This window comes from Jaculus jaculus, chromosome 3, assembly GCF_020740685.1.
Source record: "Jaculus jaculus isolate mJacJac1 chromosome 3, mJacJac1.mat.Y.cur, whole genome shotgun sequence".
NCBI classification, from domain to species: Eukaryota; Metazoa; Chordata; class Mammalia; order Rodentia; family Dipodidae; genus Jaculus; species Jaculus jaculus.
The window spans coordinates 126407523-126434203 of record NC_059104.1 but is presented as its reverse complement, the minus strand read 5'-3'; the positions used below and the strand labels follow the sequence as shown (position 1 = coordinate 126434203).

General features: G+C 43.6%; 1 protein-coding gene across 3 annotated transcripts in view; it reads right to left on the bottom strand.

The window, feature by feature from the left end:
- Cyfip1 (cytoplasmic FMR1 interacting protein 1) overlaps positions 1 to 26681 on the bottom strand; it is an 84745-nt gene that overhangs the window by 24171 nt on the left and 33893 nt on the right. The window contains exons 9-20 of one of the 3 annotated variants that reach the window (XM_004661941.2): positions 26381 to 26485; positions 20353 to 20444; positions 18318 to 18435; positions 15465 to 15587; positions 14607 to 14732; positions 11469 to 11635; positions 9037 to 9184; positions 7811 to 7958; positions 5513 to 5669; positions 4035 to 4131; positions 1303 to 1379; positions 1088 to 1196 (exon numbers count right to left, since the gene is read on the bottom strand). In XM_004661941.2, coding sequence (XP_004661998.1) covers positions 1088 to 1196; positions 1303 to 1379; positions 4035 to 4131; positions 5513 to 5669; positions 7811 to 7958; positions 9037 to 9184; positions 11469 to 11635; positions 14607 to 14732; positions 15465 to 15587; positions 18318 to 18435; positions 20353 to 20444; positions 26381 to 26485 — 1467 coding nt within the window. Of the gene's footprint in view, positions 1 to 1087; positions 1197 to 1302; positions 1380 to 4034; positions 4132 to 5512; positions 5670 to 7390; positions 7545 to 7810; positions 7959 to 9036; positions 9185 to 11468; positions 11636 to 14606; positions 14733 to 15464; positions 15588 to 18317; positions 18436 to 20352; positions 20445 to 26380; positions 26486 to 26681 lie in introns of those variants that run through there. The other 2 variants (XM_004661940.3, XM_045144996.1) reach the window with 2 other exon arrangements.

Genomic DNA, 26681 nt, shown 5'->3' with positions numbered 1-26681 from the left:
GTTGAATAAAATTGCATTATCACCCAGTCTTCAGCTGATAGCTACCTGGGCTGGTTCTATCTCCTGATAATTGTGGCTAGAGCTGCACAATCATGTACGTGCAAGTATCTCCATGGTGTGCTGACTTGGGTTCCCTCTAGTATATTTCAAGCTTCCTCTTCATTCTTTCTTAAGTCTAGCTTTTGGGCTCTTGGAGAAGGGCTGACTCTTCTGGGCTGCGGAGATGGCTTGGTCGGTGGTAAAGTGCTTTTCCATGAGCATGAGGACCTGTGTTCAGATACCAGCACCCATGTGACATTCTTGACATGGTGATGCTGTAATCGCAGTGCCTAGGAAGCAGAGATGGGTGGATTCCCAGAACCTGATGGCTAGTTAGTCTAGCCAAAATAGCAAACCCCAGGTTTAGTGAGAGGATCTCATCAAAATTAAAAAAAAAAAAAAAAAAAAAAAGGGAAAAAGCCAGATGTGGTCTCTCATACCTAGAATCCCAGCACTTGGGAGGCTGAGATAGGCAAATCACCACAAGTTCAAGGCCAATCTAGTCTACTACATAGTGAGTTCAGGATAGCCTGAGCTACAAAGTAAAGCCCTGTCTAAAAAAAAAAAAAATAGATTAAATAAATGAAAAAACAAATATAAGGTACAGAGTGATTGAGAAAGACACCTGAAGTTGATTTCTGGCCTCCACACATAAACATGCATACACATGCATGTGTACCCATACACACATGATCCCACACACATATGAATACAATACATAAATGCACACCACACACACATACACTTGCAGAAAAAAAAAGTTCAACATTTTAAAACAGGGCTTGGCAGTATTCACATATAGTCTCAGCCACTTAGGAAGCTGAGGTGGGAAAATCAAGTCCAGGATTTAAGACTAGCCTGGGAAACATACTGAGACCCTCTTAGGAGGAAGGAAGAATAGGAGAAAGCAAGGGAGAGAGTGAGGAAGAAAAAATACTTTATTAGGATATTCACATGTCACATAACATGCTGGTACCTATAAGAACCTAGTGAGCTATGAAAATACCCTGACATTTCCAATACACTCTTTAGCAGAGGCTTAACTCACCTGCACGTGCCTCTGTTTTAGCAGTGTCTCATAACGGTTGGATGGCGGTAGGTGGATCGTGGCTCCTTGATTCTTGCATTCAGATCGTAACCGTTTATCAAGAAGCAAACTGGTTTAGAAGGGAGAATAGGATATCTTTCACACACTGCATTTAGTGGAAATATCAGGTCAAATCGTCCAATATTCTGTGTAAGACTCACAGACCACATACTTACCTTCCTGCCATAACCTTATAATATGCAAATATCTGGTCTGCCAGCTTATAAACAAATTGGTCAAAACACAGATTCACCTGATGAAAACAAAGGAAACATTAGATTTCATCTCCTGAAACCAAGATCAAATAATACAACCTAAGCTGGGTGTGGTGGCGCATGGCTTTAATCCCAGCACTGAGAGGCACAGGTAGGAGGATCGCCGTGAGTTCAAGGCCACCCTGAGACTCCATAGTGAATTCCAGGTCAGCCTGGGCTAGAGTGAGACCCTACCTCGAAAAACAAAAACAATAACAACAATAAATAATAATGATACAACCTAACAGCACAATATTTTTGTTTTGCTTTTTATTTTTGAGACAAGGTGTCAGTATGTAGCCCAGGCTGACCTCAAACTCATAATCCTGTAGCCTCAGCTTCATGACAACTGGGATTATAGACATCATGCACCACCATACCTGGCTTTCCAAATATTTGTCTAGTAGAGGTGTCTCAGTGGTTAAGGTGCTTGCCTGCAAAGCCTAAGGACCTTGGTTTGATTCCTCAGTACCCACGTAAAACTAGATACACAAGGTAGTGCATGCATCTACAGTTCATTTGCAGTGGCTAGAGGACCTAGTGCACCTATTCTCTGTCTATCTCCCTGTGTCTCTCAAATAAGTAAATAACACACATGAATATATGTATATATATACACACACGTCTTTCAATTATGCAGATATTTTGGTCATTTCTGAGGTAGGATTTCACCATAGCCCAGGTTGACTTGGAACTAGCTCTGTAGCTCCAGGCTGGCCTCAAACTCACTGTGATACTCCTACCTCAGCCTCCCAAATGCTATGATCAAAGGAGTGCACCACCATGCCCAGCCCTCAAAATATATTTTCACGGTAGAAAATTGAGGGTTTAAAAAAATTATTTATTTGAGAGAGAGAATGAGGCAGAGAGGGAGAGAGAGAGAGAGAAAGAGCGCGAGCGAGTAAGCGCACACATGTCAGGGCCTCTAGCTACTACAATGAACAACTCCAGACATATGCATCACCTTGAGCATCTGGCTTTATGTGGACATTGGGGAATCAAACTGGGGTCCTTACAGCTTAAAGGTAAGTGCCTTAACCACTGAGACATCTCTCCAGTCTGAGGTTCTTATTAGAAAAGAGAAAGTAAAAATGATCTTTCTATCCAACATAACACATTGAACAAAGTGTGATGTGTCCTGGGTGGCTTTCATACATGCATAGTAAGTGAATTAGAGCCACACTGAGGAAAACCCAGGCACAGGGGTGTGCTCCTATCATCCCAGCACTTGGAAAGCTGAGTGAAGCAGAAGTTTCAGGAGATCAAGGTTAGGCTAGACTACACAGCAAGTTTCAGGCTAGCCTGTGTTACGGAAGACCTTGACTCAAAAATGACAACAAAACCAGAAAATATAAAAAAAAAATGACAACACATTTATGACTTCACAGTGGCTGCTGCTACCTGGACAAGACTTGTATAATATGAAAAAAAAAAAGGCAACAAAATAGAAGAGGGACTAGCTGGACAGAAGCAAGGGATCAGTGGAAGGAGGACAGGAAAGGGGAGACAAGAGAGTGGTAGGAGGGTTAAGATCAGGGTACAATGTGTACACATGTGGGGGCCATCAATAAAAAAATTAACCCAACAGCAACAAAACCAACAAAGAACCTTACTGAGGGATATAACATCCCAGTTCTCTCAAATGCAAGCAAATATGAAAAAGTCTCTTCACCATGTGTTCATGGGAAGTTCATATACATTGTGTCTAGGGCCCACATGTGGGGCAGCACCTGCCTCCAGCTATACTTCTAGAAGCCATTGGATGAGGGTACCTCCCAGGCTTCCCTTGGAGCAGAAATGGCTGCACTGGGCACAAGGCTGGCAAGAACACTGCTAAATTTGTACCCTCATTTGCAGATGGAATTAGTACCAACCACTGAAGGAGGACATGTGAGCTGAAAGGCAGGCGGACCCAGGACCAAAAAGCCTGGCAGACAGTGCCAGGAGAGATGTATGCCTTTTATGTATCCTGTATTACCCGGGACCCATGACATCATTCCTGAAGAAAGACTGCCAGTTGAGGTAGAGGAAACTCTGATTCATGAAACAACCTGTTAAGGCTATGCTTTCTCATAGCTTAGGTTAAGGACTAAGATGTGTCTCCAGCTGTATGTATGCTGGCCTGAAAACTCCACTTGTGGGAATTTGCTCTTAAGAAATCATCCAATACAGCCAGTGTGGTGCACACTTTTAATCCCAGCATTTACAAGGTTGAAGGAAGCCTGCCACGATTTTGTAAACACCTTGGCTTACAGAGTTCCAGGTTAGCCTGAGCCATAGGAAAAAAAAAGAAAGAATCCAATGCAACCCCCCCCAAAAAAACTATGAGCCAAGAACCTTAGCAAAGCACTATTTATAACACATCCAAATAAGAAAAAACCCAAAGAAATAAAATAGGAGTTGGTTCAGTGTAAACAGGAAACAGAAGGGATTACAGAACTGCTGACTGACTGGTGGAAAAGCATGTCCTACCATTGTTTTGCTTAAAGATTGGGGGGTTGCAGAGAGGACTCCTAAGAAAAGGGTAACTGCGCTGTTTAAACTTCCTTGCATTTTAAGGAAAGTTTAATCCCTTTAATATTGAGGAGGAGGAAACTGTAAGAAGGACATCTATAAAAAGGAAACTCAAAGGAGTCCAGGTGCTGAACCCTCACCTCTGCCTCAATTTCGTCATAGAGAAACTGCTTGTTGAACCTGGTGAGCGCGTAGTGGGCACTGTCGTTGTACAGGTCCAGGGAGTAGAGGACGTACCTGCAGAAGATGGGCAGTGGTCACCCCCTAGCCTCCCAAGTCGCTAACCTGTAGGCCTCACAGTTGCCTACTCTTGGAAAAAATTAAATCTCATGAGAAAAAAAAAAAAAAGAATTTGTTACGCCATGTGGCAAATGATTTTCCTGCAGATGTGCCTTCTATGATTGCACCATGTCACCAGGCCAGGGAAAGCCTGGAGACAGCGAGATAGCAGGTCCCATGTGAGGGAAAAGCTCATGAAGGCCCCTGGACAAACAGCTACCTGTATCTTCTCCATTGTTGTACTTTAAAATATTTTTGCTACAAGTGTGTGCTGTTTTTAACAGTGAATGTGAGTTCATAGGAGCCATTATGCAATTCATTGCAGGTGGACCACAATTAAGTAACAGTAATTAATAATATTTCAAAGTAGCTTAAAGGAGATTTCTAATGATCATTGCAGAAAGAAATGATAACATTTTTGTGTTACAGATGTGCTAGTTACCCTGGTCTGATCACTGTATAATATATACAATGTTAAAGTAGCATATCATATTCCATTATATAGGATTACGTAACAATTTTAAAGTAAAACAGGATTTTCTTATTTGAAGAAGGAACTAACTTAAAAGGAAATGAAGTTCCTTAATCCCACAGCTGATTATGAACATGTCCAGTGCTGGGCCCATGGCTGAAAGCCCATCTCCCTGATGAGTCTGAACAAAAAGTAGTGACCAGAGGGTTTAGAAAAATCTGAGAGGGTTGGAGAGATGGCTTAGCAGTTAAGATGCTTGCCTGCAAAGCCAAATGACCCAGGTTCGACTCCCCAGGACCCACATAAGCCAGATGTACATGGTGGCATGTCCACTCTCTCTCTTGCTTTGCCGCTTTCTTCCTCAAATAAATATATAAACATCTTTTCTTGTAAAAGAGAAAAATCCAAGAGAGGGCTGGAGAGATGGCTCAGTGGTTAAGGCACTTGCCTGTAAAGCCGAAGGACCTGGGTTTGATTCCCTGAGGCCCATGTAAAGCCAGATCTCGGCTGCATCCCACATTCTAACCCAGTACACATATAAACTAACAACTGGACAAGTTCTGCTGCCTGAGATTGTGATTAAAATCTGAAGCCAAGGCTGGGTATGGTGGCACATGCCTCTAATCTTGGCATTCAAGAGGACAAGGTAGAGGGACCATTGTGAGTTGAAGGCCAGCCTGGGCAAGATTGAGACCCAATCTCGGGCGGGGGAGGGACAAAAAAAAACTGAGGCCAAGAAATCTGACACTTTGCTCAGGGAATGTGATTTGCAATGACATGTTACAGTCAAAGTCTCCTCCTTACCCCTAGCTCCTATGTGCTTGAGAACCCTGGGTCCCCACAGAAGCAGGCCCATAGGACACTCACTCCATCATTGATGCCTCCTTGGTCTCCAGGATGTGGTCAGTCAGGATCCAGGGCATGGACATCTCAATGGGGAACTGGATCCGCCTGCCCATGGTCAGCTCCAGGAAGAACTCTCTGAACCACAGCTGTGAAAGGTCACAGCACTGCTGCAGTGTTTCTTAAAGGATTCAAACAACAACATGTTACCTTCTGCAAGCACAAAATGACTCAGCACAGATGATACAAGAGGTGCTGCTTGTGGGGTGCTGGCCCCTCTTCACTTAGGTCCCAGCCATGCAGCATGGATGTGAGCAGGAAGGCGTCACCTCACAGGAAGGACAAGACCAGCATGGGGTGGCTGTTGCAAGTCCATGCCTGCACCCTACACATTCTGAGCAACCAGTGTTCTCCCACCAGCAGAGACCTCAGCAACCCTCCTTGGTAGGATAAGGGGACAAGATCCTTTTCAAAAGGAGAAGAGGACAACAGGTTGAACATCTCTAATCTGAAAATCAGAAATCCTAAATGCTCCAAAATCTGAAAATTCTCAGGTGCCAACACGATGTCACAAAGGAATATTCCACGTCTCCTTGATCTCATGAGATGGACTTAAGTTCATTTGCAGACACAGAAAGAATGCAGTAGAGTCTTGTACGGCTCAGTGACAGGGTTGCACTAAGAAATGCTCTGCTAGGTGACAATGTCGGAGTGTACTTTCACATTGACACAAACTAAGAAGATCACAACATCAGTAGAAGCATCAACTTAGAAGTCCATAGGTATGTGATCTGAGGTTGACTGATATGTGGCTAAGCAGTGAATGGCTGTACAAAAGTACCTTTACATTATGTGTATACAGTGTCTATGAAACAAAAGAATTTCATGTTTAGATGAGTCTAATTCCCTAACTCTGTCATTTTTAATATGCATATATTCCAATTTTTTTTAAAGAAGCATAATCTGAAGCATTTCAGGTCCCTAGCATTTCAGATAAAGGATATTCAACCTGTGCTTCACTTCTACTTAGGATAGACACAGATGTTCAGGATGCAAAATTCCATGCACACTCAGGACAGTTAGGTAATGCAAAACTAGAGCTAGATTTAAAATGAGTTTTGATATCTTTCTTCTTTAACAGAGCTAACTGCACAAACATTACTATTTCCTCCAATTCCTGGAGCACCCCAGGCAAGACACAGAGGCTTCCTGTTCTAAGCAGAGGATGCCAACAGCCTGAGAAAGCTCAGGCAGACAGACAGGGGGGTAGTAGCACCCACCAGTGCCAGGTCAAAGTGGCTGGGTGTCACCAAAACAGTGACTCACCTGGCTCAGGGCACTTCGCCACCTCGGCATATCACCGCCAGAGGGGGCATTTCTGCTATTTTATCAATGCTTGGGTCTTGATCCAGGTCATGTTTGCCTGTGTTCCCAACCCATATGATTTGAAAGACTTTGTATCCATGTTGCAGGGCCATCCTCCACAGCCCTCACTGTCCTTGTCCTTTTTTTTTTTTTTTTTTTGGTTTTTCAAGGTAGGGTCTCACTGTAGCCCAGGCCGACCTGGAATTCACTATGTAGTCTCAAGGTGGCCTCGAACTCACGGTGATGCTCCTACCTCTGCCTCCCGAGCGCTGGGATTAAAGGCATGCGCCACCACGCCCGGCTTGTCCTTATCCTTTTAAGAGCCAGGTCCCACAGAGGCCATGTCAGAGGCCAAGAATGGTAAGGGAACTGGGGGACTTGCAGGATATCTGGCCACCACCAGAGAGGTTAGGACGTGGCACCGTGTGGGTGCATGAAGGGACGGGCAGGGAATGGTCAGGCAGGCAGAAGCGTCCTAGGTGGTGTTAGCAGTGTTAGAGCATGCCGGGCCGGATTCTGGTCAGCACTGTCTCTTACCACTGAAATTTATCAAGTGAGTGTAGAAGAATGATTCTCGATGAAATTTTTCTATGTCCAATATGGTGGGCCCCTCAAGGCTACTTCTCAAGGTTTTCTTGGAACCACTTTTGTCTGCAATGAGGGACTCTAGCATGGTTCTCACCATGTAAAGCTGTATTATCCAAGGAAATATTTGTGGGGAAGAAAATACACATTGTACATTAGTTACACCAAACTGGAAAAACCACAGGGGAAGGATGCTCCACTATGCCCTGAGCAAGCCTCACACCTGAGGGCTCTGCCTGCCCGGGGCAGGCTCTTCCAGGATGCCCGGGCACCCTTGGCCAGGTTGCTGCTTCTTGGGGTAAAGAACAATTGTGGCAGAGCAGTTTACCTCCGAGCCATCAACATCAACAAGGAAAACAAACAATGTCTTACCACCAAAGGTTAAAAGAGGTGGATAGGTGTACGACTGCCTCAGAAACGCGTTTACCACATGCAAGAGCCTTTCCATGCCCAGAGACTTGAGCTGCCTGAGCAGCTCAGCTGAGCTCAAGGACTCGGCCATGGTGCGCACCAGGTAGAGCTAGACACAGACAGACAGGGAGGGAGAAGCGGGAGAAAGCCGTTAGTCACATAATGCACATGCCCAGGTAGGGGACGCAGGGACAGGCTCACAGCATGAAGGAGTGGAGGGCGGTGATGAGCCTTACACAGACCCTGAAGGGTCATATCCCCAAAGGATGGCCAAGTGCCTTCCTCCTGATGTTCAAGAGGCTCCAGACAGAGTCACCCACGGGCTTTGTTGGCAACTCTTGAGAAGACTGATAGACTATAAAGCCTCCAACACAGAGAGCACTAATAAGCACTAGGTCCCAGAAACAGCAGAGGAACACATGAAACCAAGTGTGAGTCAGTAGGAGGCACCTCAAGAAAGGCCTATTCACAATGGGGGAGAGAGCAGCAAAGGTGACTTAGGACCACGACATGTGAAAGCAATGTTTCATCCTTGAACACTCATTGGTAGACTCAACATAAAAATTACGATCATACGTTAAAACACTAATTAAAAAGCACACACACAGTATAGGCAGGCATGGTGGTATACGCCTGTAATCCTAGGAGGCTGAGAGAGGAGGATTGCTATTAGAGGCCAACCTATTAGAGGTTACCTAGTGCATAACAGGTCAGATAAAGTTACAGAGTAAGACCCTGTTTTAAAAACACTCCAAGGCAGGGCTGAGTATGGTAATGCATGACTGGAACCCTAGCGCTGGGGACGTGAAGACACTAAGAAAAGGAATTCAAGGCCAGCCTGGGCCACATAGCAAGTTCAAGGCTGGCCTGGGCTACAAGAGACCCTTTCCCAACAGCAACACAGCAACAAAAAAGAAACACTGCATAAACATGTGAATATAGGCACCCGCCCATATTTTGCAGACAGGAAATGGTGTCAATTCACTTCAGTTGAATGACCAGAGACTCACAGGGATGTCTCACTTAATGTTTCAGATTCATGTGGGCAAGATGTCAGGTAGGAGCATCAAAGACTCAGGCAGAACAGGATTCGCCCAAGCAGGCAATGGCACCATCATTTCAGTCCTGTCTCATCACCCTCCTCCCCCACACCTTTAGCCCAGTTCCAGGGTAGGGAGGATGAGAACCTGTGTGCTGGAGGGTCCTACGGCACGGCGTGGCACTTTGATGTCAAAGCCACTCTTGGGGTCCTTCTCGCCCCGCAGAGCTGGGTCGTTGAAGGGCTCATGCCCGGTCTCCCAGTCACAGACAGTCTTCCTGATGGCCTGCAGAACACTGAACAGCCCCATGAAGTTATCAGAGAATAACTTCTATCACCATAACATTTCCCTACCTAGCAGGTGGGCTCTCAAAACAGCCAATGCGCAAATTAAGGCACATATAAGATTTAAAAAAAAACTGATTACATTCTTTGAAATATTACTATTTCCCAAAGACTTAACACAACTACAGTTTTTATCAAGTAAGCAGGTTTCATTTCCTGAACATTAGCCAGGTGGCCCAGGCATGCTCAGGGCAGGAAGAAGGGAACCCTCAAACATCCAGCCGGATAGCAATGGCCAGCTGTCCCTGTGTTCCGACAGGAGTGTGCAGTTACCCGCATAGCCCATGAGTATGGACAAGTATCTAAACTAGTTGGAAATGTGACACCATTGTCAGTAGGGCTCCACTGAAGCTCCAGGAACTCCCAAGAGCAGCCCACAATCACAACCTTGTGCTGGCTGTGGTTACTTCATGGGGAAAGTTCCAGATAAAACCCAAGTGATTCTTAGGTTACACTACACATTCCATGATCTATATGGCTACAGGACTGTTCTTGATTAGTGCAAGCACTTTCTTGTACATCTGGTGCACCTCAAGCAAACCCTATTTGTGAAGACCACACTCCAAGGTGTATCCGCAGACTGCACGAAGCAGAGTGACCTTCCAGAGAGGACAGGCATGTGCAAGCAGGGCAAGACAAGACTGAAGAAATGAAGACCTCACTTACATCTTCAGGGTGACAGGAAGTGTCTCTTAACTGAAATGCTGGGCTTACAACTGGTTTGGATTTTGGAATATTTGAATATGTGTAACTCTTCTTGGGGATGAGACCCAAGTCTGTGCAAATTATACACAGAGCCATGAGGTAACTTTACACAGTATTTTAAATAATTTTGCATCTTAAAATTCTGTAATTATAGGATGGAATTTCCAACTGTGGCATCATGTCACCAACTCAACAAGTTTTAGATTTGGGGTCATGCAGTGGTAGAGTACTTGTCTAGCATGACAAGTCCCATATATGATCCCCAACAACACACACACACACACACACACACACACACACACACACACACACACTTCAGACTTTAGAACATCTCTGATTTCAGAATGTCAGTTAGAATGCTCAACCTGTATAAAAATTTGTGAATGCAAAAAACTGTATCATACTGGGTGAAAAACATCACCTGTAAAGCAAATCAAAATCAAAAATACCTCATTTAGTGCTTAGCACTGAAATACCTCTATCACAAGGCTCAGGGTCCATTGCAGAAGAGGGGGCAGAAAAAATTTAAGAGCCAAAGGAAGGGTAGGACTTCTTACAATGTGCTCCCTCCAGACACAAAGTGGCCTGGATATCCATGACCTCACAGTGCCTGACACTACCTACACAAGACCATCATAAGAAGAGGAAAAGATGATGATATTAAAATAAAAGAGAGACTGGTTGAGAGGGGGAGGGGATATGATGGAGAGTAGAGTTTCAAAGGGGAAAGTGGGGGGTGGGAGGAGGGAATTACTATGGGATATTGTTTACAATCATGGAAGTTGTCAATAAAAATAAAATTAAAACCAAAAGCAAAACACCTTGTTTGTCATTTCAGATGTCCTTGAAAGATATCTTAATATAAAAGACTCACATTAAGAAAGAAAAAACTGGGCTGGAGAGATGGCTTAGCGGTTAAGCGCTTGCCTGTGAAGCCTAAGGACCCTGGTTCGAGGCTCAGTTCCCCAGGTCCCACGTTAGCCAGATGCACAAGGGGGCGCACGCGTCTGGAGTTCGTTTGCAGAGGCTGGAAGCCCTGGCGCGCCCATTCTCTCTCTCTCCCTTTATCAGTCTTTCTCTCTGTGTCTGTCGCTCTCAAATAAATAAATAAAAAATTTAAAAAAAAAAAAAGAAAGAAAGAAAAAACACCTCAAATCACTACTGAGTTCTCCAACACCCATGTCATTTTTGGCAAACTTACAGAGCAGTCTAAAAGAAATAAAAGCAGATTTGCTGAAGATGACATCTTTGGGAGGGAGAATAGAATATGGAGCCCCTCATATCCCCAAATACTCTTGTTTCTTGGTCTCCAAATTCCTTAATATTCCTTAATATTACATAACTGACTTATTGTTATTGGACCCACAACATTATATGTACATGTAATTTACCAAAAATGTGGCTGGAAGTACAGGAAGGGAAAAACATTGAGCTGAGCCTATTTATGAAAATCTGACAATCCAGCTCTCTGAACCCAAGTTCCTCCCATGGGTTTGGGGCAGACCCCAGAGATGAGTGTGGGACGCTGACCTCTGGATGACATTTTTCTTCTTCTTGATGGCCTGCCGCAGTGGCTCCCTGAGGGTCACCTGGGAGAAGTCCTGTAGCGCAGCATAGACGGTGTGCCGGATGGCGTGATTGAACACACTTTCCATCCTGCCCATCAGCACCTGCAGGCCTTTGATCATGGCAATCACCTGCAAGGACACAGCTCTCAGGTGGCTGAAGGGCAAGAGGAAGCCCCCTCTTCACCTACAGCCCTCCCCGTGGCCTCCCTCCTTCCCCCTGGACAGCTTCCCTGGCCTGTCAGCACCCCAGCATGCTAAGCACCGCCTGCCTGAAGTTGACCTCATATCACCACAAACATGCCATCTGCCATCTCTCCAGCCCAGAATATGCTTTTAAAAAATATTTTATTTCTTCACTTGTAAGGAAAGGGCTGGGGGAGACAATGATTGATTGACAGAAGGGGTGTACCAGGACCTCTTGTCACTGTAAATGAACTACAGATGCATGTACCACTTTGTGTATCTGGCTTTCCATGGGTACTAGGGAATCAAACCCATAGAGTCAGGCTTTGCAAACAAGTGCCTTTAACCATTATCATTAATCATTATATCATGATCAAGATGAGCTGATTGCCAGAAAGTAAGGATATCTTAACAATCATATTTATTAGGCATTTGTATGTAGACTATACAAAGAACTCTTACAAATCAATAAAAAAGGTTAGTTTACAAAATGAGTAAAAAATGTAAAGAAACTTTTCTCCAAAGTGTATACACAAATGGCCAATAAACGTAAGAGATGCTCAATATCACTAGTTGTTAGGGAAAAAAATAAATCAGTCCGGAATGGTGGCATTTACCTATAATCCCAGAACATGGGAGGCAGGGGCAAGAGGATCAAGTTCCAGGCTAGGCTAGGCTACACAGTCAGATCCTCAAAAACAAATCAATCAGCCAGACTGGGTGGCACACGCCTTTAATCCCAGCACTCAAGAGGCAGGAGTAAGAGGATCGCTGTGAGTTCTAGGCTAGCCTGAGACTACAAGAGTTCCAAATCAGCGTAGGTTAGAGACAGACCCTACCTAAAAAAAAAAAATCCAACCAATCACACAAACAAAAACCACCACCACTAACAGTAGCAACAAAAACCTACAACTGTAGATGGTCTCCAAGCTTCATGATTTGACACTTTCTTTTACAATCTTGGTTAAAAAAAAAACCAAAAACTCAATCAGCATAAATTCACTATGTTCATGGAATAATAAAAAGAAAAGCTATGAGTACTTCAATGAATGAAAACAATGATATTATCTCCTTTTCAAAGTCAGGTCCTTGATCATACCAGATAAATGAGCAACACTGCCAAACCCAAATGAAGTCTCTTAAACTAAGAATAGACTGTACCTTCCATAACTGCTGAAAAAAGGGTGCTAAACCTACAGTAAACACATCTTGCAGTGAAATGTTGAACGCTTTCCCTTTGAAATAAAAGCAAAGCAAGGATGTCTCATGCCTCCCTTCTGTCTAATGAATACACAATTGAACCAAATGTGATTTAAACAGTAAGAATATGGGAGAAATAAAGCTGTCACAAGATCACAAGAATCAATGCATACCTTATTACAACTAATAAGATTAGACAAGTTGGTAGATATGAGAAAATATTGAAAAATTTACATTTTAAAGTGATATTTAGAAACACTGAAATTATACCATCTATAAGGGTCAACACCTAGAAATAAAGCTAACAAAAAACCCAAAATTTTGAGACTGGGGAGGTGGTTCAGTTGGTAAAGTGCTTGCAAGTTAGAGGACCTGAGTTCAGATCCCCATCACTCACATGAATGAATACACACCTGTAATCTCAGCACTGGAAAGGCAAGAGATGGGAGCCCTGGACTTCTTGACTAGCTTACTGGCCTGGTCACTGAGCTCCAGGTTCAGTAAGACACCTCGTCTCAAAGAACAGAGGAGGGCTGGAGAGATGGCTTAGTGGTTAAGAAGCCTGCCTGTGAAGCCTAAGGACCCATGTTCCACTCTCCAAATCCTATGTAAGCAAGACACAGAAAGGCGAGGCAAGTGCAAGGTCGCCCATGCCCACTAGATGGTGCAAGAGTCTGGAGTTTGATTGTAGTGGTTGAGGCCCTGGCAATTCTCCCTTCACTCTGTCTCTCTCCTATGCCCCTCTAAACTAAAATAATAATAATAATAATAATAATAAAGTGGATGGGCTGGAGAGATAGATTAGCTGTTAAGGCTCTTGCCTGTGAAGCCTAAGGATCCAGGTTCAATTCTCTAGGACCCATGTAAGTCAGATACACAAGGTGATACATGCATCTAGAGTTGTTTGCAATAGCTGGAGGCCCTAGCCCACCCATTCTCTCTCTCTATGTCTCTATCTCTCTCTCTCTCAAGTAAATAAATATTTTTAAAAATAAAAAGTAAAAAGGAGGGTTATTGAGGAAGATACCCATCTTTGACCTCTGGCCTCCACATGCGAGAGCACACACAAACATGCCCATATGCCCACAAACATGCATACAGACATACATACTGCACACATACATACATGCAAACATTCAAAATTTCCTCAGACTATAAATTAAAGAGAATCCAAATAAATGAAGAGGCATAACATAGGAAAAAGACTGTAAAATAATAAATTACAAGTTCATTAATTCTCCCTAAGATGAACCAGAGGTTTCCATGACCTTTGGGCATACAAAGAGTTCTTAACTCAGACAAAGTAAAACAATAAAAGACAATGGGATGAAGAACTTCTGTCCATGAAAAGGCTCAAGAGAGCTCAGCCACAGATAAGTGAAAACAAAGAACTAATCGCCAGCATAGACAGGCAGCACTTAGAGCCCACCACATGGCTCTCTTCTCTGGTGACAGAGGCAGCATCCCATTCATTCATCTTGTTTTTCCAAACCCAAGACACTGCTCTCCTCACACAAGCACCTTGTGGAAGGAATTGGCCATAGGTATACAGGGGCTCCCACCACAGACCCAGAAACCAACAACCACTTGCTCTCTCTGACAGATGCAGTGTGCTGCCTCCACGTAAGCAATGACATGAAATGGAAAGTTTGTTCATGTTGTTGCCTGCGCTTCTGAAAGGGAAGGCAGCAAGACCATCACCACACCATGTCCTCACCTCCACCAGGGCAAACTTCTCCTCACTGGTGTAGTTGTAGCGTGTGGCACGCTCATACTCCTCAGCATTGTCAGGGCAGTCCTTGTTGGAGTACTTGTCGGTGGGGTGTACAAGTTTCCATGAATACTGGTGCAGTCAAAAAGAGGAGAGACATTCCACACTGAAAACAAAGCACCTAACTTCCAGTCTAACATGACCATGGTCAAGGCCACCAAAAGGTGAGCCTATAAATATGTTCTATGTTCTGAAAATCAAACATACACACACACTCACCCCTGTTCATGACCACAAAATGGCATATAAGCTGGGCTTAAGAACTAAAGTTGGCAAAATGGCCAGAATATTATATGTTGAATAACTAAAACGGTAGGCATTTTGTTAGGATTTAAAATGAGATCAGGTGCTCTTCCAATTACATAATTTTTATTTGCTCAAAATAAGCTCAAAAAGGGGAAGAACTGCATAATTTACAGTTATGAAAACATACCAATGATTGGTACTCCATAGAATAAAATGTTGGCTAAAAAAATGAGTAAATTGTCATAATGGCAAAATTTTAGATTTACATCAATATCTTAAAAGATGAGGCCCTTTCTTTATATCACACATAAATGCAATGTAACCCGGCTCATTTTAAAAGTATTTCTGTGGAGTACACAGTCTAATTTCCAGGATTAAAGATAAAAAAAAGCTGAATGATTCCTTTTAGATTGAATGACCAAAGTTAATGCAGGAAAAACACTACTTAGCCAATTTCTTGACAAGTTTTGGAAGGAAAGCACTTGTAACCAGCCAGGGGTAGTTGCATATTTAGTTGCCTGAGTTTGCAAACACACCATGAGGGAGTGTTGTGCCTACCACTTCCATGACATGCGCACTCCACTGCGACAGCAGCTGTAGGCCCTGCAGAGCCAGGTCAAAGAGCTTCCGGTACTCAGCATCTGTCTTCTGTGCCTCCTGCCGACCAGACCCTGTGACCACCTAGGATACATAGGCACAGGAATGAGGAGAAAAGCCATAGGCAATTTTACCCTCTAACCCACTGTTGTGAAATGCTGTCCTCTGGTGTGACAAGGCTCTTGCTCTACTGAATTCTCAGCAACTGTGATTACCCCTAGGAGACCAAACACCACCATGGGGAAGGGACTAGGAAACCCTGCGCCACCTGGATGTATAAAGTGCTGCTGGGAGAGAGGACTGTGAGAGAGGACTATGTAAGTGGCTCACAGCTGTTGAAGCTTTCCTTCAGTGGCTGCCTGTGCTTCTGTAAGTAACTCTTAATTAAATTCACTGCTTCATGCAAACTACACTTGGGTGGAATTTGTTTCGTCATTGCTAGCTGCACAGGTGGAATCAACCATTCCTTTTGGGTTCTCATTGCTAGCTACCCTATCAGGTGAAGAGATATTTGGTCCAGAAATCTACCTGTAAGTTATACATGTAAAACGTGCTGGGCGTGGTGGCGCATGCCTTTAAATCCAGCACTTGGGAAACAGAGGTAGGAGGATTGCTGTGAGTTTGAGGCCAGCCTGAGACTACATAAGTGAATTCCAGGTTAGCCTAGGCTAGAGTGAGACCCTACCTCAAAAACAAAAAATGAACACAGGATCTAAACCCCTCCACCCCACACAATGCCCCCGCCCCCGCCCGGAGATAGTCTTTCTACAAGGCCCACATTGATCTTAAACTCACTATTTTCCTGTCTCCATGTCTCCAGTGCTGGATTACAGGTGTGCACCACCACATCCAGCTTGCTTTTTGTTATTTTTATCTTTTTTTAATTGAACCTCAGTGAAGATAGAATCCTGGACCTCATATATACTAGGCAGACACTCAATTATCTACAGTATGGACAGAAAAGGCATACTATAAAACACATTTGTTTGACGATATACAGTCCAGCTGTCCATACTGTTTAGTTTCCTTTGAAACTTAGTTTACAGTCACGTGTGGAAGACATGTGGGGAAGCACCAGCATCCTCATTTCTACCCTGTAGGCTGTGTTAGATGCAAGAATGGGGTGAAGTAGGCCATCCTCACTGGGAAACTGTCTCAGGTCCTATCTGCAGGCTATCCTGGAGACAGCACATGCTGTGAATCATTGGGAGAAACAAGCTTCCTTGGTCATTTTGGTTCTATGACCAGTATTCAGGGAAGGGCCAGACAAGCTGTCTGTTCTACACTAAAGTGAAGAGCTGTTTTCATCTGTGAACCGGGAGGAGCCAACCAGTTCCAAAACACTAGAGTAAAACCTGAGTCCCTCTTGATTGTTCTCGACATACCACACGTACCGCTCCCTGACCTGAATTCACTGCCTGCCCAATAAGATGTGAGAAGTGACATTCCATTGCTCCTCTTGGTCACCCCCTCCCTAAGGTTATCACTGTCCTACCTACCCCACAGGGCAGGCAGCCATGCTGGGCAGAAGAATGTGAGTACCCAAAGGAAAGCATGGCAACCTGGCAGCAGAGCTGGAAGAAATTACAAAGGACTCACTGCTAAGAAGAAAAGTGCTTCTTCCTAATTCCACCGCCTACAGATAGTCCCAGCCACGCAAGCTGTTACCTCTGGCCTTGGGTTATACTTCCTTCTAGACACAAAGGGGCCTGCAGATCAGAAATCTGTTCTTTTGCCCTTTTCACCAACTTTTATGTGTTGAAACCAGGGTACTATGAAATGTGACAATATTAATGGTGGCCTTTCAGTTTTTCTTCTGAAATCCCAACCAGGGCTGTCCCTCCCTTCCTCGCTCCTTTTCTTCCTTCTTTTGTTCTTCTGTCATGGTGCTGCTGGGGCTCAAATCAAAGGCCACATATTTGCTAGCCAAGTGTTCTACCAGTGAATTAAACTCCAGCCCACCCCATATGTTTTCCTAAAGGAAACCTGTACCTTGCACAAATGATCACAGACAATGGTATCTTCACTGCTTCATCAATTACAATTTTTTTTTTTCAAGGTACGGTCTCACTTTAGCCCAGGCTGACCTGGAATTCACTGTGTAGTCTCAGGGTGGCCTCGAACTCATAGCAGTCACCTACCTCTGCCTCCTGAGTGCTGGGATTAAAGGCATGCATCACCATGTGGCCAATGGATTTTTTTTTTTTAAAGTATTTAGTTTTGGTACAAAATCACATTTTTTTTTTTTGGTATTTTTATTTATTTGACAGCAACAGACAGCGAGAGAAAGAGGCGGGGGGGGGGGGAGGAGGGAGAGGGAAAGAGAGAGGTGCTCCAGGGCCTCTAGCCACTGTAAACGAACTCCAGATGCATGTGCCCCCTTGTGCATCTGGCTAACGTGGGTCCTGGGGAATCGAGCCTCGAACCTGGGTCCTTAGGCTTCACAGGTAAGCGCTTAACCGCTAAGCCATCTCTCCAGCCCTAACTTTGCTTTTTAAAAAATGTGATTTAGGGGCTGGAGACATAGCTTAGCGGTTAAGTGCTTGCCTGTGAAGCCTAAGGACCCAGGTTCAGTTCTCCAGGACCCACATAAGCCAGATGCACAAGGGAGCTCATGCATCTAGAGTTCGTTTGCAGTGGCGGGAGGCCCTGGAGCACCCATTTTCTCTCTCTCACTCCCTGTCTCACATAAGTAAAATAAATAAATAAAATATTCAAAAAAATAGCAAAGTTAAAATTTGGGTGCAAACAAATACAAGCAAGAGCAGAGTGTCCATTGTCTCTGGGGCAATGAGTGGGGTGGTCAGTGTGTACCTCGCTGTTGCTGTAGCGTGCCAGCTCAGAGATGAAGCGCATGTGGTCCTCACGGATCTGGATCATCTGCTCACAGATGTTGTACTGTGGGCTGCTGCTGGAGGATGTGCAGGTCCATCTGGGTATGGAGGGAAAGCCTATGTTACCTGAGGCACCAGCAGAGGATCTACATGTGGCAACAGCTGATTCAGCTGAGGACTCAGTGGCATGGTAGGACTACACAATGGGTCTTACATCTTTTTCAAATGCTCCTTAAATTAACAAAACAAAGAAGCATATTTGACAGGAAACACCTGAGGCCCATAAAGCCTCAGGATGCACTACTATCTAGCCTTCAGAGGAGGACACTGACCCTAAGAATGAGATGTAACTTCTATAGCTAAATTGCAACTACAAGTTGGCTATAGGTATAAGCACTTAAAAGTCAGTAAAAATACACTGTGAGGGCTGGAGAGATGGCTTAGCGGTTAAGCGCTTGCCTGTGAAGCCTAAGGACCCCGGTTCGAGGCTCAGTTCCCCAGGTCCCACGTTAGCCAGATGCACAAGGGGGCGCACACGTCTGGAGTTCGTTTGCAGTGGCTGGAAGCCCTGGCGCGCCCATTCTCTCTCTCTCCCTCTACCAGTCTTTCTCTCTGTGTCTGTCGCTCTCAAATAAATAAATAAATAATTAAAAAAAATACACTGTGAGATTCAATGGGCTACATGAAATGTGCAATAAAGAACAGTTGGACTGAAGAGATAGCTCGGTGGTTAAGTGCATTTCCTGTGCAACCAGGAGAGCCTACAGGCCAGTGAGTACCTGAGTTTGAATCTCCAGAACCCACATTAAACAGCTGGGCATGACCACACGTGTCTCTAACCCTAGTCCCACAAGGGAGGCAGAGGCTTGGAATCACTAGAGGTCAAGAAAGATGGGCTGGAGAGATGGTTCAGCAGTTAAGGTGCTTGCTTGCAAAGCCAAAGGACCCAAATTCAATTCCCCAGTACCCACGTAAAGCTGGATACACAGGTGGCACATGCATCTGGAGTTCATTTGCAGGGTCTAGAGACCATGATGTGCCCATTGTCTGTCTGCCACGTTCTCTCCTTTCTCTCTCTCAAGTCAATAATATATATATGAAAGAAAGAAAAATGGCAGGATCAGAGATCCATCAGAGACTCTGGCCCAAAAAGAAAGGACAGAAGAGTGATGAAAGGGGACACACACTAGATGGTCAGCTCTGGCCACCATATGTAAGCATATCCCACCACATGTGTGAGCCCAGGGACACTGCATGTGCAAACACTACACACACATTACATACAAGCAAAACAAACAAAAAATAATATATATATATATATATATATATATATATATATTTTTTTTTTTTTTTTTTTGAGGTAGGGTCTCACTTTAGACCAGGCTGACCTAGAATTTATTGTGTAGTCTCAGGGTGGACTTGAACTCACGGTGATCCTCCTACCTATGACTCCCAAGGGCTAGGATTACAGGCGTACACCACCATGCCCATAATAATTATCTTTTTTTATTATTATTCTAAAAACATCCTTTGAAAATAGCATTCTCAGCTCTAGGGATACTGAAAAAACAGACCCTGCTGGTTTGGACCTCAGTTTTGTGACCTCTATTAATTTACATGTACAGTACTTATTCCTCTCCAGGTTGGATGGTGAGCATGTATCAGCATACCAATGGGCCTGAAAATTCTTTCACATTTCTGTATTCTCAACCAGTATTATCTAGTAGAAGTCCCTGGAATAATAAAATATTCTAAGACTGTGCTATCTAATGTGGTAGTCGCTGACTACTGAATATTTGGAATGTGACTTGCTGTAATAAGGAAATAAAAATTTGAATGTATTTATCAATGAATTTAAATGTAAATAGTCACACTTGACAAGGACTACCACACTGGACATTTAGTTCAGATTGGTGAAAATGACAGAAGTGTTTAGATTAGAAAGTAGGTGCTATGGAACTGTCCGAGAAGGGCACTGCAGGAAGCTGTACCAGACAGCTCTGTTTTCCTCCTACCGTGATTTATTCTCCTCATAGTGGGCGCTAGTCTTGATGTATCGTGCCAGTTCTATTTGCATGTCCCCGAAGAGTGGAACCACCTGCAGCTGCTGTATTCATAGAACAAGCAAACAAAAGAGAAGGTCATTATGGAGTTACTCACTAAACACATAAAAACAAGAAAATGACTAATGCTACATGAGTTGAATGTTAGTTCTGCAACTCAGTTAGTACAAAAAGAGATTCTGTATTTACTTTTAAAACCATAATATATACTTTAAGAACTAACATACAGAAAAAGTCTCCAAATGTTAGAATTAACCTACCTTATTGCTATATCTCTAGTCATTTTTAAAAAGCTGCATTTCTGCATACTAACAACAAATGACAATTTCTATAAGTGACATATAATAGATCAAAGCATTAACAATATGCATTAACAAAAGATTTATAATACCTCAAATTCTAAAGAAAGTTCCCAAGAAACTGAGCAACATATCATGTTCATACAGTAGAAGGTTCAATATTTTATTATATTTATTATTTATTTATTTAGTGCTAGAGATCAAAACCCAAGATCATGAAAAAGTGTTAACCAAAATGGACTCACAAAGGCTAATAATACAAAAGAACTAGGGTCACACCAACTAAGCTACCAAGAAACACTAGCCAATAACAATACAATGATGTACACCTGCCTCTTTATACTTGGGAGGATATGGGGTATCAGAAGGTTGACTCATTTGCCACTGGGAATCAGTTAGGCTGTAACCATTGTCACTGAACATGGATTTACTCCAGGACCAGCACGCTCTTCTAATGATGAACCCAATAGGAAAGCACAATATTAGAGAGAGCATCAGTGCTTGCACCAGCCAAAACCCAGACACAACTCACTGCCTATCAATACTAGGAAAGTTACCTATGCTACAGTAGATTCATAGAATGGAATACTATACCAGTGAAAACCCAAGAACTGAAAATCAATCTAAGAATGAAACCAAGTCAGCTTCAAGTCAACTTCCAGTCAGTAAAATAAAAATCAGCTGCCCAGCTAGCTCAGTGGGCAGAGCATGAACAGACCTCAGTCACCACATCTGCATTGACAGCTGGCTATTGGGAAGTCAGAAGAATAATTTTGGATCTATTTTGCATTTACAAATAACCATGACGTTTTATTTTATGCAACCTCCTTATATAGTCAATAGGCTCAGTCTGACCACTTCAGATATGGACTTGCTGTACCCTCAATGGGCTACTTGGCCATCTTCTGGGAACAGCAAGGGTAGAGGACCACATTCACTTAGGCACAGCTACGTTTGCAAGAAGACTGTCTACTAAGGTCTGATGCCTAGATATCTTCATGGAGGAGGAAATGTCACTGAAACACAACCTGCCAGTCCAGCTGCAGGCACAGTTTAGGCCTGTGGAGGTTTGAGTCAGGTGTCCCCCATAAACTTAGGTGTTCTGGATGCTAGCTCCCCAGCTAATGGAGATTTGGGAATTAACTCCTCCTGGAGGCAGTGTGTTGTTGGGGGCGGGCTTATGGGTGTTATAGCCAGTTTCCCCATGCCAGTGTTTGGCACACTCTCCTGTTGCCCACCTATGTGGGCCAGGGGGTGTCATCATTTTCCCTGCCATCGTGGAGCATCCCCGTCAAGCCTGTAAGCCAAAATAAACCTCTCTTTTCCTTTTTTCCCCCCCACAGCTGCTCTTGGTTAGGTGATTTCTACCAGCAATATGATCCTAACTGCAACAGTCACTAAAGAACTCAGTGTTACCACCACTAGCAGCAACAGAAGGAAACACAAAAATGAGACCTGCCAAAAAGACATCTCGAGCATGGGAACTGAGTTCCACTGTGTCTGTCTGAACCCAGCTTCCTTCTCCCTACTGTCAGGCCCCTTGTCTACCTCTTCCTCCTGCATACAGAGCCTACCTGTGACCTGAACTCAAGCTGCAAGTTACCTGGGAACATGTACTGTGGATCTTATTTGACTCCTTGGCATCACCAGCTTCCTGAACCAGGGTCAAGCTCAGTCCCATGGGTACAAATGTAATCTCAGCCAGTCCTCAGCTTCTCATTCCACCCAAGAGATCTGAAGCATCAAGCTTGGGTCTGTTGCTTAGGTTATAAGGACCAAACAGCATGGACTATAAAGACCAGAAATCTTCTTGGCAATTCCAGGTTTTATGAAGTCCCATAAAACCTCTTTTGTGGGTGTTTTTTTTTGGGTGGGGGGGGCAAGACATTGCAGTTTTAACTAGTCACTGGCTAAGAGTTAGATAGGATTGAGCTGGAGAGATAGCTTAGGCTTCACAGGCATGCGCCTTAACTGCTAAGGACCCAGGTTCTATTCTCCAGGTCCCACGTAAGCCAGAGCCAGATGGTGGTACATGCATCTGGAGTTTGTTTGCAGTGGTCAGAGACATTGGTGTGCCCATCCTCACTCACTCACTTACTCTCTCCCTCTCTCTGTCGCTAAAAAATAATTTTTGTTTTTATTTATTTGAGAGCGACAGATAGAGAAAGAGGCAGATAGATAGAAAATGGGTGCACCAGGGCCTCCAGCCACTGTAGACAAACTCCAGATGCGTGCGACCCTTTGGGCATCTGGCTAACATGGGTCCTGGAGAATCGAACTTGGGTCCTTAGGTGTCACAGGCAAGCGCTTAACAGCTAAACCATCTCTCCAGCCCAAAAATAATTTTAAAAAAAGTTCGATGGGGCTGGAGAAATGGCTTAGTGGTTAAGCGCTTGCCTGTGACGCCTAAGGATCCCAGTTCAATGCTTGATTCCCCAGGACCCACATTAGCCAGATGCACGAGGGGGCGCACGCATCTGGAGTTTGTTTGTAGTGGCTAGAGGCCATGAAGCGCCCATTCTCTCTCTCTCTCCTTCTCTCTCTCTGGCTGTTGCTCTCAAATAAAAATAAATATATAAATAAATAAGAGTTAGATGGAAGCCGGGCATGGAGGCACACGCCTTTAATCCCAGCACTCAGGAGGCAGAGGTAGGAGGATTGCCCTGAGTTTGAGGCCACCCTGAGACTACATAGTTAATTCCAGATCAGCCAGGACCAGAGTGAGACCCAACCTTGAAAAACCAAAAAAAAAAAAAAAAAAAAAAAAAAAAAGGCAAGCAAGCATGAGGGCTTCACAGGGGCCTACCAAGAGCACCTGAAATGGACAAATTAATCTACTTAATGGTAAAATGCTTGACTTGTAAGTATAAGAACCTGAGTTGGATCTCCAGAACCCACTTAAAAATGCCAGTTCTGGGGCTAGAGAGATGGCATAGCAGTTAAGGCACTTGTCTGTGAAGCCTAAGGACCTGGGTTCAATTCCCCAGTATCCATGTAAGCCAGATGCACATGGGACACATGTGTCTGGAGTTTGTTTGCAGTAGCTAGAGGCCCTGGTGTGCCCATTCTCTCTATCTGCTTCTCTCTTAAATAAAACAAATAAAATATTTAAACAAAAAATGGCAGGTGTGGTGTTGCACACTTGTAATCCCAGTGCTGGGGAGGTGAAATCTGACTGATTCCCGGGGCTGCCCAGCCAGACAGTCTTGCCTAACAGGTAAGCTTCTGGCCTATTAGAGACTCTCTCAAACAAAAAGGTAAGTGGCATTGCTAAGGAGTGACGACCCCCCCATGTGAAAATGCACATACATATGCAAAAAAAATCCTATCATACATAGTTTTAGATTACTTTTCTTGATTGATCAAACATATTCTAACCATGTGTAATCAGAATCCACTAACACTAAAAATCAAAGCTCAGTGGTGAGGGGAGAGGGAAGGTAGTATGGACTTCATAAGCAGAGGTGACTCAGTATTTAGTCAATCTTGGCAAAATTTTAGGAATGAACAAGGTCTCAAGCTCAGTCACATTTCATGACTAACTGGTAGCTGGGTCTGAAAAACTATTCAGGGCTGTTTGGATTTGCAACTGACTGTCCAGATGCACTACTTTATTTAAAATACGTTCATAGTGAGAAAAGGGAGAATAAGTATATGGGAGATATGCTCATCACCTAACATATACTTAACTATAAAAATATATAAATATAAAAGTACAATAGGGACTGGAGAGATGGCTTAGTGGTTAAGGCACTTGCCTGCAAAACCTAAGGACCCAAGTTCAATTCCCCAGAACCTATGTAAGCCAGATGCACATAGTGGTGCATGCATCTGGAGTTTGCTTGCAGTGACTAGCAGCCCTGGCACTTCCATTCTCTCTCTCTCATTTAAATAAAAAGGCCTGGAGAGGTGGCTTTGTGGTTAAGCACTTGCCTATGAAGCCTAAGGACCTCGGTTCAAGGCTTGATACTGCAGGACCCATGTAAGCCAGATGCACAAGGGGAGGCATGTGTCTGGAATTCTTTTGCAGTGGCTGGAGGCCCTGGCTCGCCTGTTCTCTATCTGCCTCTCTCTCTCTCTTTCTCTGTTGCTCATAAACAAATAAAAATAAAGAAAAAATTAAAAAAAAACCTGACAACAATAAAAAAAGTTAAATGGTACCTGGCACTACCTATACAATATAATACATAATATATAATAGGAGGAAAAGATGATGACATCAAAATAAAAGACAAAATAAAAGAGGAGGGAATATGATAACAGGTGGATTTGTGAGGGGAGAAGTGGAGGGGACTCTCATGGTCTATAATTATGGAAGCTGTGAATAGAATTAAACAAAACAGTCATGTTCATAAAGAGCCAATATGTAGTTTACAACACTCTCTGTGTATCTTATATATGAATGGTACACCTGTGGTTTATAATCTGTGTTACACTTCAACACAGTGACCTCCTGCTATTGTTTGCACCCTAAACTGTACCTCTGCAGGGCTTCTGCTGTGAAGTAATGGTCTAGAAAGACTGATTACCTTTGGCTGGAGATGAGCTTCCCTGGCACTTGATGATAAAATGTCTCTGACAAGGAGAGTAAAAGAAGAGAGGCAAAGAACACTAATTCATCTGTAACTTACTATTAGTAAATTCAGTAGGAAAGAGATCAGAGTCAGTTGCTCAGACCCTGAGATCACTGTAGGTTATGTCTGCAGGTATTAACCAGAAATCAGATATGCATAAACCTTTTTTTCCTGAATTTTGCAGATAGTTATAACTATATTCAAATGGTTCTGGCAGAGGAGAAAGGGAGGAGGGAAGGAAGGAGCTACAGAAGGGAGGGAACGGAAATCTAAGAATGATTAACTAAAGATAGCAATAAAAGAAGGTTGGGCATAGGCAGCTCAATACCAGAATACAAATACTGTAATTCCATTTATACCACATTCAACCAGGCAAAAACAATGTAAGGTCGCAGGGAAGAGACAGCAGCCACCTTTGCCCCCAACACATCTTCTTGCCTCACTGTTTCCCGATACGCATCACAATCACACAAGTGCTCACTTGGCAAAAATTCAAACTGCATATGCCAGAAAAACCATTTTTAAAAATTTTACTTAGTTACTTGCTCACACGTGTGTGTGTGTGTATGTGTGTGTATGTCAGAATCTCTTGCTGCTGCAAATGAATGCCAGATGTTTGCACTATTTTTTGAGTCCAGCTTTACATACGTGGTTGAGGAACTGAACCTGGGCCAGCAGGTCTTATAAGCAAGTACCTTTAATGGCTGAGCCATCTACCCCCCCACCAGCACTGAAAAAAAAAATTTTTTTTTTCAGTGCTGGAGCTAAACAAAAACGTGTGACAAAAATATGTCTTTTGCTGGGTGTGGTGGCACATGCCTTTAATGCCAGCACTCGGGAGGCAGAGATAGGAGGATTGCTGTGAGTTCGAGGCTACCCTGAGATTACAGTGAATTCCAGGTCAGCCTGGACTAGAGTGAGACCCTGCCTTGAAACCCCGTCTCCCCACAAAAAGACCAAACATATATCTTTTTATATATGTATGCATGCAGGTATGTGTGTATGTATACACATACATACATGAGTGTATATATTTAGGTCTGTGTACATGTATTAATGTGTTATATATGTGTTTATGTACATATACATATATATATAATAACTTACCTTGAAATATTTATCTATTTTGGATAAATTTATTCTTTTCTTGGCATCTAGTTTATAGATGTTACTGACACTCCCATCCATCAAATACAGACCAAATCCCATGACCTGAAAAACCACAAAATAGTACAACATAGCAATGAGACCTGTGAATTCACAATACGGACTTGCACAGCCATCACTGGTGACACTGAAATAACATGTCAGGGATAGAAGATGGCTCAGTGGTTAAAGGCACTTGCTTGGAATAACAAGTCACTTTTCTTTTCAAAGCTGCTAGGGCTGGGCGTGGTGGCGCACACCT